An 11,866-nucleotide genomic window follows, 5' to 3' on the forward strand; every position below is an offset into this window, starting at 1 on the left:
CTCTACAAATGACACGAACTCATCATTTTTTATGGCTGCGTAGTATTCCATGGTGTATATGTGCCACATTTTCTTTGTCCAGTCTATCATTGATGGGTATTTGGGTTGTTTAAAATTTTTAAAGGTCACCTTACTTATATCTCATTTTTATTTGCCCAACTAGGAAGGACTTTATATTTAAGGAACACAAGCATTTGGAAAAAAAAAATTTTTTAAGTATCCTTGAGAACCCAAATTCTAAACTGTGGAACTCTCTGTGCTCTTGAAAAATATATAAATACGAAATATAATAACAGGGGTGGGAAAGAATTAGTATTTTTATACAATGTGTTTGTGATTTACTTCTGGATTAACATCTAATTTAAGAAAAATATTCCCCTTTCTAAATTTCCCTATGGTACTAGGCAACAGCTCAATAAAGTATATCTTTTAATCATTGTGTACTTGGAATTTAGACCAAAATATTCAAATGGTCTAACAGTGACCATTTCTTGTTTCTATCTTCTTGATTCAATTTATCCTAAAGATTAGTTAGAAGAAATCATTGAGGATTACTCATCTGTAAAAGAACATTTTTATATGTCTTATTGAAAAACTCTAAGAACTGAAAGACCAGTACAAATTAACTGGCTAATACGACAATTGCTGGCATCAAATTTTACTTATAGCATGTGTTTTACTACTGTTTACAAAACATACCCCCCAAAACTATACAAATATCTAAGAAATATATGTCTGTTGTGGATTAGAATTTTAGTTGTCAAATTCTCAATATAAGCAAGAAATACTACCAATGGATTTTTAGAAAATCATTTTAGGATGTATTGGTAGGAGATAATTGCACTGTATTTTATGCTGATTAGACCTATTTCTGGATCCTGACCTCCAGGAATGATCTAGTAAATCTAGGAGTAAAGATGAGAGCCAACAAATATGTGGATGGTTGTCATGTGAAAGTGATCATTAGAAAGGAGGCACTAGAAAACACGGGTAGAAGATCCAGGAAGACAGATCCCAGGTCAACAATTACCTAACAGGTAGGTCCCAACCTGAGAGCTGAGCTTGTTTTCCTGCAACTACACAGTCCCATCTGGGGGTGACAGGAGACAGTGACAGATCATCAGGCATTAAATTCTCATTAGGAACACACCACCTAGCTCCTTTGCATGCACAGTTTACACAGGGTTTGGGCTCCTATGAGAATCTCATTGCCCCCGCTGACCTGACAGGAGGCAGTGCTCAGGTGATAACGTGAGCAATGGAAAGTGGCTGCAAATACAGATGAAGCTTCTCTCCCTCACCTGCTGCTTACCTCCTGCTGTGCAGCTCAGCTCCCAACAGGCAATGGACTGCTCCATGGCCCAGGGTTTGGGGACCCCTGGTCTAACGGATGGACACATTTGCATACCTTGTACTTGGAAGGTTTATACAGTCACTCGCCTGACCAGAACAGGGGTGGTATAAGGAAGACCCAAGCATTGGCTGGGTGGCTGACCTGGATAGCATCTGAAGCAAGGGGTGCCATGATTATTCTTGATTGTTCTCAAAACTGGGGGCACAGGATGGTGGGAGGTGTTTACAACAGCAAAAACAACCGATTTCATTCTGAAAGCTCTACTTGACAATGAAGACTTCCAGCTGGATTACTTGCAATATAACTATTAATTTTCAAAAAGGTGATTCACTGAGAGTCACTTTTTACACATGACTTCGTCTTACCTGTCTCTTGTCCTTCCAGGAATGTAATAAAAAATACTCCTTGTCCAAAGGCAGTTGTGGAGAGAAGGCACTGCGCACAGATTCATGGAGTGAAGAGAAAAACTGCACGTTAGTGTTTGATAGGAACAACAGAAAATCCACAACACTTAACTCAAAGCGAAAAGCTGTGACAACTTCTCATTTTGATGACGCCCAGTCATCGCTTCAGGCAAACATTTAAATATTTTAACCTGAAAAACTTAGAATGTCAGTCCACTCTGAAAAGCATGATAACAAGCTAGTTTTTAATGCTAAAAGGAATTACTTCTGTTCACTGAGATGCTTGAAGTGTCATAAATCCAATGCATCATACACAGAAATGTGTAACACAAAACAGTGAAAAATGGAATAGAGCAATTTACTATTTTTATTATTAAGTGAATGCCCCGGAGTACACTGCAGGCTGACTGATGGAATACATACACTATTCTACACTAGAAAGAACGTGTATTGAAGAAAAATGTTATTTTATCTCAGTGGAGAGGTCTTATGTTAGAACAAAACCCCATTGAAATAAAAAATCTCACATCAAACAATGCAACGTACCAGAGTTAGATTTGTTTTTACTTTCTAGAAAACATTTTAATATATAAAAAGAAAATCAAATTTTGCATGCATAGAGCCCACACATATAAGGACTGAAGTAAAACCAAAAATAACAGCATTTGAAAATTAGGTCAGATCATGAATGACTCCTTTTCTATGTATAAGGAAAATATGGGGAAGGACCCAAAATGGCCCCGCTTGTGTTAATTATTCTGAAAACACCTAATTAACACTTATTTAAAATTATTGGTTATAAGTTTGTACAAATGTGACATAAGCTAATCAAAACCAATGAACACATGTCAATAGATAAAATATTGATGGAATATAACCACTTTTTCATTACGCATGTATATCTATGTTGTGTGTATATGGCTAGTAGAAACCAGAGAGCTCTAAATTATTTTTTAAAGTTGAAGAAAAATCACTTGGCTTTCATAAAATATTTTACTCTTGGCCTTAAATGAACAAAGAAGGTGTTGTGCTCCCAGTAAGTGAATGAAGCACTGGAGTTGTCATGAAGCCTGTGCCGGACTAAAGGGCTTTCGAGGGCCTTTAAATACCCCTGAGCATCCCTGTGTTCTACATCTCCTTGACACCTCCCCAAAGTCTCTAAGAGAAGATGAATCTGTCATATCTCTCAGCAGACTGTAATTTTAAGAAGTCACTTGACCTTTTAGGGAGAATAAAGTCTTGAGCACAGTGCAAGTGTTTACAGTGACGCCACCGGCTCCCTGAAAGCGATCATTTCAACAGCGATGTGTTCGCCCTCACTTTGAGTTCCTGCTGTGTGTCAGGCACTGTGCTTGCCAGCAACTGTCACAAAAGAATGAATACATTTGTATGTTCTACATATTTGATGTTACAGACCTGAAAATGTTATCAGACTTTTTTAGGAGGTACATTTTAAATGGATGAGTGACTCTGATATTGCTAACAGAGAGATTTTTCTGCTTAATGTGATATAATTCATAATGCTTCAAAAATGCTTATATTTTACTTCTAAAATAGCTTTAGAAATCTATTTCCTTCTGTGCATGAGAGAAAGAGAAAATAAAGTTATATGCTTCCTTAAGTATGCTGCTTATTTTCCAGAGTCTGCAGAAAGTCTCCGTTACATAAAAAAATGGACATTCTTAAGGTGCTGCTGTCCAGCAAAAACACTGCAATTTCAATGGTTTGCATTTGAGGGTAAGATTTTAAAAGGCAGTTATCAGAAAGCCCATGTAGATACGATCATGACAAATTTAAAAGTTGTGGGTGGTAGGTTTTGTTTTGTTAGATCCATGACAGTTTTGTTTCATTTTGTATTTTGACAAAACAACTTACTTACCAGAAATGTCTGAATGACAAAACTTAATTGGTTATGTAGAACCAATAGTACTATGTAGGGCAGAAAGCTGATCATGTACAGCAGGCTGGTGCAAAGGGCCGCTGTATTAGCTTGGCTGAAAAATGTACTCAAGAGGTAGCTCAGCATGACGACTGACACCCCAAAATCCCAGAGAAAGAGGAAAATAATAAAGCCATTGCTGTGTGCGAAGATGCCACTTGTTTTCAGAATGATGGCCAGAGCAGTACTGCTTATGGTCAACACAGCCATGTTCTCCAGGAACCAGGCCAGGAAATGGATCACTGGATGCACTCCCATCATCCGCATGTACTATCAAAAGGAAAGAAAACCCAGGGTTATCACAGCATGCATACTTGAGGAAGAACAGATCAGATGGCAGGAGAAAGAAAGTGGACCAGTGGAAAGATAAATCTGCTTGCTTGCAAATTCAGCCCTGTGAAGGGCCCTGGGAAGGACGTTGCCTCCTAGAGCTTAAGATTTGATTTTCATGAGCACTTGTATCCTGGTACTTAAAATTAAATTAAATTTTTAAAAAGAGCCATTTATGACAAACCCATAGCTAATAGCATACTGAACGGGCAAAAGCTGGAAGCATTCCCCTTTAAAAATGGCACAGAACAAGGATGCCCTCTCTCACCACTCCTATTCAACATTATATTGGAAGTTATGGCCAGGACAATCAAGCAAGAGAAAGAAATAAAGTGTACTCAAATAGGAAGAGAGGAAGTCAAACTGTCTCTGTTTGCAGATGACATAATCCTGTATCTAGAAAATCCCATCATCTCAGCCCAAAAGCTCCTTAAGTTAATAAGCAACTTCAGTAAAGTCTCAGGATACAAAATCAATGTGCAAAAATCACAAGCATTCCTGTACACCAACAGGAAACAAGCAGAGAGCCAAATCATGAATGAATGCCCATTCACAATTGCCATAGAGGGAATTAAGTGCCTAGGAATACAGCTAACAAGGGAAGTGAATGACTTCCACTACAGGAGAACTATAAACCACTGCTCAAGGAAATAAGATAGGACACAAACAAATAGAAAAACATTCCATGCTCATGGATAGGAAGAATCAATATCATGAAAATGGCCATACTGCTCTAAGTAATTTATAGATTCAATGCTATTCCCACTAAACTACCACTGGCAAATTAGACAAACTAGACCCCTTCCTTACACCTTATACAAAAATTAACTCAAGATGGATTAAAGACTTAAATATATTTTTTGTTTCAATTTTATTTAGCTATTCTCTCATCTTTATTATTTCTTTTCTTCTGCTGGGTTTGGGTTTCTATTGGTCTTGTTTCTCCAGTTCCATGAGGTGTGACCCTAGGTTGTCTATTTGTGCTCTTTCAGAGCTTCTGATGCAGGCATTTAATATTATGAACTTCCTTTTAGCATCGCTTTTGCTGTATACAAAAGGTTTTGATAGGTTGTATTACTATTACCATTTAGTTCAGTTAATTTCCATCTTGATTTCATTCTTGACCCATTCAGGAGCAGGTTATTTAATTTCCAAGTATTTGCATGGTTTTGAGGGTTCCTTTGGTAGTTGATTTTCAATTTTACTCCACTATCGTGTAGTGGAGTATGGTCTGAGCCAGCTATGACAAACCCACAGCCAACATTATACTGAACAGGGAAAAGTTGAAAGCATTCCCTCTGAGAACTGGAACAAGACAAGGACACCCACTTTCACCACTTCTATTCAACATAGTACTGAAAGTCCTAGCCAGAGCAATCAGACAAGAGAAAGAAATAAATGGTATCCAAATCAGTAAAGAGAAATCAAATTATTGCTGTCTGTTGATGATATGATCATATACCTAGAAAACCCTAAAGACTCCTCCAAAAAGCTCCTAGAAGTGACAAATGAATTCAGCAAAGTTTCAGGATACAAAATTAATGTACGCAAATCAGTAGCTCTGCTATACACCCACAGCAAACAAGCTGAGAATCAGATCAAGAACTCAACCCCTTTCACAATAGCTACAAAAAATAAAACAAAATACTGAAGAATATACTTAAACAAGGAGGTGAAAGACATCTACAAGGAAAACTACAAAACACTGCTAAAAGAAATACAAACAAACGGAAACATAGGCCATGCTCATGGATGGCTAGAATCAATATTGTGAAAATGACCATACTGCCAAAAGCAATCTTCAATTCAATGCAATTCCCATCAAAATACCACCATTATTCTTCTCAGAACTAGGAAAAACAATCCTAAAACTCATATGGAACCAAAAAAGAACCCACATAGTCAAAGCAAGACTAAACAAAAAGAACAAATCTCGAAGCATCACATTATCCAACTTCAAACTATACTATAAGAACATAGTCACCAAAATAGCATGGTACTGGTATAAAAATAGGCACATAGACCGATCGAACAGAATAGAGAACCCAGAAATAAACCCAAATACTTACAGCCAACTGATCTTCAATAAAGCAAATGAAAAGACACCCTATTCAACAAATGGTATTGGAATAATTGGCAGCCTACATGTAGAATGAAACCGGATCCTCATCTCTCATCTTATACAAAATCAGCTCAAGGTGGATCAAAGACTTAAATCTTTGATCTAATGAAACCATAAAGAGTCTAGAAAAATCACATGAGAAAAACCCTTCTAGGCATTGGCTTAGGCAAAGACTTCATGACCAAGAACCCAAAAGCAAATGCAATAAAAGCAAAGAAATAGATGGGACTTAGTTAAACTAAATGGCTTCTGCACAGCAAAAAAATAATCAGCAGAGTAAACAGACAACTAACAGAGTGGGAGAAAATCTTCACAATCTATATACCCAGCAAAGGACTAATATTCAGAATCTACAAAGAACTCAAATAAATCAGCAAGAAAAAAATAAACAATCCCATCAAAAAGTTGGCTAAGGACATGAATAGACAATTCTCAAAAGAAGATATACAAACGGCCAACAAACATATGAAAAATGCTCATTATCATCAGGGAAATGCAAATCAAGAACCACAATGTGATAGCACTCTACTCTTGCAAGAATGGGCATAATCAAAACGTCAAAAAATAATCAATGTTGGCATGGACGTGGTGAAAAAGAAACACTTTTACACTGTTGGTGGGAATGTAAGCTACTGCAACCATTATGGAAAGCAGTGTGGAGATTCCTTAAAGAACTAAAAGTAAATCTACACTTTGAATCAGGAATCCCACTCCTGGATATCTACCCAGAGGAGAATAAGTTATTGTATGAAAAAGATACTTACACACATTTGTTTATAGCAGCACAATTCACAATTTTAAAAATATGGAACGAACCTAGATGCCCATCAATCAATGAGTGGATAAAGAAAATGTATATATACACACACACCATGGAAAACTACTCATTCATAAAAAAGGAATAATAGCATTCACAGCAATTTGGATGGAATTTGGAGACTATTATTCTAAGTGAAGTAACTCAGAAATGCAAAACCAAACATCGTATGTTCTCACATGTGGGAGCTAAGCTATGAGACACAAAGACATTAAGAGTCATTCATTGGACTTTGGGGACTCATGGTAAAAGATGGGGGGTGGTGATGGATAAAAGGCTATATATTGGGTGCAAGGAACACTGCTAGGGTGATGGGTGCACCAAAATCTCAGAAATCACTACTGAAGAACCTATTCATGTAACCAAACACCACCTGTTCCTGAAAAACTCAATGAAAATTAAAAAATTTTAAGTTATTATAGTTTCAAGTTTTATAACCGTATTACAACAAAAATTGCAAGGCCTTTACATAAAAAATTCTAAGCATAAATTAAGATGGGAAATATGTTGCTATGTTTTTCTGGGTTATTTAAAAGTTGTTGAATGAGGAACATTGATTTGTTCTTACAATCTCATATGGCTATCCTTTGATTTTCTTTCACGTCAATGGAAAATATCTGTTAGATTCTGGCATGGCTTCAGACTTCAACATAAAATAATCTTTCTGAGACAGGGGCTCAGCTATTTTGTGCATCAGAACCCCAGCAGAGGAGAGGGAAGCAAAACAGAGGCTCACGTTAGTTATGGGACAAGATCCGTTTCGAAAGTCCCCAGTCTCCCTGTTTTTGTCTCCCAGAAAGGTGTAAGAATATTTACCTCTTCTACCTGGATCTCCTGCTCATACACCAACTTTCTGACCATGCTGGCCACAGACACCATCCACGTCAGCATCATTATCAGTGGAAAAAAGAAACCAACGTTGTTCAGGAATCTGTAAAGGCATAATTCAGTCAGCATCCAGAGGCAAGCAAAACGACTCTACTGATTTTTTACATTTTTCTTCCAAGTTATAAAGCACTTTCAGGAGTGATGTCTCCTTTGGTCATTTCTACATGCTTGTGACTTAGGTAGGACAAGCCATGATTGGTGTGCTTATTTTGCAGGTGTACAAACTCATGAAAGAACCCACGAAGGAGACACAACTGGTTCAAGGTCTCTCAGACAGCCACAGCCCAGCCCCAATACTCTCTGACACCTGCCATAGGCAGTGCAGGTTGGAGCAAAACAGGTAACTAATGGTTACCATTTCTCCCACTCAATAGGGACCATTATCTATGTTCAATTATTGACATTAACTGATCACAGATTATCATCTATAACATACGTGAAAATTGGTAAATGAAAATCTTCCTTTCTATTTTTACAACACTCATATTTCAACCTACTCTAACTGGGCTCCATTTCTAATATACATTTGAAATGACTCTTATCTAGGGCATCAGTAACAGTCATGCCTCAAAATCCAATGAGAATTATCCCAGTCATTTTCCTTCTTCAGTTCTCAGACATGTTTGATTACACTGGTCATTCCCTACTCCTCTCTTTTTTCTTAGCTTCCAGAACAACTCCCAGCTTTGCACCCACAGCTTGGCAACGTCTCCTTTACCTGCCTTTAAATGTAGGCATTCTCACCTCAAGCAGGACCCTCTGTCTTCCCACCACATACTCTCTGAGCTCTAAATCCCCATAATAATTAAGCATTCAACATTGAGGCCAAACAAAGGTGCAAGCCATGTTACTGGGCTGATGATACATGAATGAGCCAAAAAGAAAAAAGTTCCTGCCATTAAAGATCTTTCATTCTAGTGTGTCAGCCAGGTGGAAAGGGACACAAAATAATTCAATAAACACAGAGATTGCTATGTTCTGTCCCTGCCAAAATTCATGTTGAAATTTAATTGCCCATGTAAAGGTATTGAGGGGTGATGCAGCCTTTAGGAGGTGTTTGGGTTATGGGGACTCCACTGTCATGAATGGATTAATGTAGTTCTCATGAAACTAGGTGAGTTCCCAGCATACTGGATTAGTTCTTGAGAGAGCTGGCTGTTACAAAGCAGGGTATGAAGCGCACAGCCCCTTCCCCTTACACTTTCCACCATGAGTCGAAGTAGCATGAAGCCCTCAGCGGAAGCCGACCAAACAGGCTGCCTGATCTTGGACCTCTCACCAGAATTATGAGCCAAATAGACTTCTCTTCTTTACAAACTACCCAGTCTCGGGTATTCTGCAATAGTAACACAGAAAGGACCAAAACAGAGGCGCATAATGTCAGGTAGTGATAAATGCTGTGAGGAAAAAAGAACCAGCTTAACCAAAAGTGAGAAGGAATGCTGTTTTGGACAGGGCGATCAGCTGAGCTGACGGCGGAAAAAATATTTGAGCAGAAAGCAGATGAAGTAAGGAAATGGGTCACACAGGTATCCGAAAGAAGAATCCTCCAGGCAAAGGAAAAGAAAGGGCAGGGGCCAGAGGTGGGAGCAAGCAGAGCATGGGTCAGGAGCAGCCAAGGCCTTCACGGAACAGCAGCAGACGGGGTCAGAGCACAAGCAGGGGCCAGATCACACGCAAGAATCTTTCATGTCAGGGTAAGTTCTATATTTTATTAGTGAACAAGAAGGTACACTGAAAAGGCTTTAAAAGGAGGAGAGAGAGAAACAGAGCGGTGACATAGTCAGGTGGACACTGTTTTTAAAAAGACCACTAAATGCCATGTAGACAATGGGCTACAGGTGGCGAAGCCTATGAAGAGTGGGGTCAGAAGGCTACAGCAGACTCAGCAGTCGAGATGAGAAACAAGGGCTCCCCAACAAAGACAGTGGCCCTGGGGACAGGGAAATGACCAGATTGGACATTTGCCCCGATGCAATAGCATCTCAGAGGCCCTCCAGAACTTCTTCATAGCATTAACAGCATGGAACACGTTCAAGACTTGATGTCTGCCTCTCATACCAGAATCTAAGCTCCTTAAGGAAGACCTCCCGCTGCATCTCCTTGGCCTGGCAAGGGTCTGCCTCATAATGGAAACCAAACACTTATTAATAAATATATGAATGTGTAACAAAGAAAAGGAAATTATTTTTTTTATTCACTTTTCTGCTTAAGACAACTTTTACAAACTGTCAACTTGGCGAGTCACATTTGAAAGTTAAATACGGGCTGGGCGTCGTAGCTCATGCTTGTAATCCCAGCACTTTGCGAAGCTGAGGCGGGTAGATCACCTGAGATCAGGAGTTCAAGACCAGCCTGGCCAATACATGGGGAAACCCCATCTCTACCAAAAATACAAAAATTAGCCAGGCTTGGTGGTGGGCATCTGTAATCCCAACTACTCAGGAGGTTGAGGCAGAAGAATCACTTGAACCTAGAAGGCAGAGGTTGCAATGAGCCATGACTGAGCTAATGTGTTCCAGCCTGGGTGACACAGCAAGACTCTCTAAAAAAAAAAAAAAAGAAAGAAAGAAAGAAAGAAAGGAAGGAAGTTAAATATGGTTAACTTGTACAGTATGCCATATGCTATACAGTGACTGTTTACTTGCAGAAGGCAGAGTCTTTTAGATTTTCAGTTTTGTGTCTGGGTTTTTTTAAAAGCATTATTTTTGTAATGCTCAGAGCAGGTAGAAGTCTATGAACAGGAAGTGCCATAAACTCTATCTACGTGTCTATCCAATAAACGCCATTTGTTTTCTCAGAGTAACATAGTTTACCACAGAGAGAAAGCTTATCTGTAAAGTTAAAGATTAGTTTAACTTTAACTACAGAGAGGAAGGTTAGTTTAACTTTAAAGATTTAGATAGTTCAGCTGAAGATTTAGTTAAAGATTTAGTTAGTTTAAAGATTTACAGCTAGTGCTCGACTTACGACCACGATTGATTCAGACAGAATGGCCGTAACACGATTTGGTCGTAAGTTGAGTAGGCTATATGTACAGTACTGTGAAATGATGTTATAAAAATCTTTAAGTCATATTTTATCATAATTTTCTTTCATTATTGTTATATGTCATAATTTTCTTTGTTCATTTTATGCCATTTGTATCATCTCTACACCATTTTGTTTCTTATTTTTACATTCGTCAGGTTTAAGTAAAACACTGCATTACCAGTACAACTGGTTTAATATTTGCAAAACATTGTGGTCGTAAAGTCGAATGGTTGTAAGTTGCATAGGTCGTAAGTCAATCAATACCTGTAGTTAGTTTAACTTTAACGTTAAAGATTAGTTTAACTTTACCACAGAGAGGAAGCTTGGATCATCTGTAAAGTTAAAGATTAGTTTAACTTTAACTGTAAAGTTAAACTAATACTGAGTTTATTAAGAAGGTTGAAAAAGTTTGTCTATTTGTTCACATATTTTGCTTTTTTCACTTAATGGTAGTGGAATCAATGACTACTGAACTCTATTCTTGCAGCCACTTGAATCTTACAAAAGAGCCCTTAAGCATCATGCACGAGCATTATCTAAGATTGTTTTTTAAGCTGTTGCTTCAGAAGTCACCTTAGGTCAGACTTCTGTACCATGTGTGTGTCCTGTTGATCCCTTGAAGCTTTGTAAAGGAGAAAGTCACAAGAGGCTTGGAGTTGGATCAAACTAACTCTGAAAACCTTGGAGCACCTACCTCAGATACAAGAGAATACCCAGACACTCTGCACAGACATGTCAGACTGAAGTCATTTGGTAGGAATAGAATAGAATAACAAATTGGAAATGACAGATTACAAGACATGGCTATGTAACTCAGACTATTTTTTATATGCACCGGGAAATTGGTCTAAAATGAAAAAGAGAAGAAAAAAAGACATAAATTCAAATTTGTATAAATGCTTAGAAGAGACACGAAGCATTTGAAAATGGTGCTAAGAAATCAAGTTCGGCCGGGCGTGGTAGCTCACGCCTGTAATCC

General features: G+C 38.2%; 1 protein-coding gene across 1 annotated transcript in view; it reads right to left on the reverse strand.

Annotated features, from left to right (window-relative positions):
- ABCA13 (ATP binding cassette subfamily A member 13) overlaps nucleotides 1-11,866 on the reverse strand; it is a 424,215-nt gene that overhangs the window by 224,914 nt on the left and 187,435 nt on the right. The window contains 3 exon segments of the mRNA XM_017500828.2: nucleotides 1,720-1,789; nucleotides 3,638-3,967; nucleotides 7,783-7,897. Of these exon segments, the coding sequence (XP_017356317.1) occupies nucleotides 1,720-1,789; nucleotides 3,638-3,967; nucleotides 7,783-7,897 (515 nt within the window).

Source organism: Cebus imitator, unplaced genomic scaffold (genome assembly GCF_001604975.1).
Source record: "Cebus imitator isolate Cc_AM_T3 unplaced genomic scaffold, Cebus_imitator-1.0 Scaffold272, whole genome shotgun sequence".
In the NCBI taxonomy this organism is placed as follows: Eukaryota; Metazoa; Chordata; class Mammalia; order Primates; family Cebidae; genus Cebus; species Cebus imitator.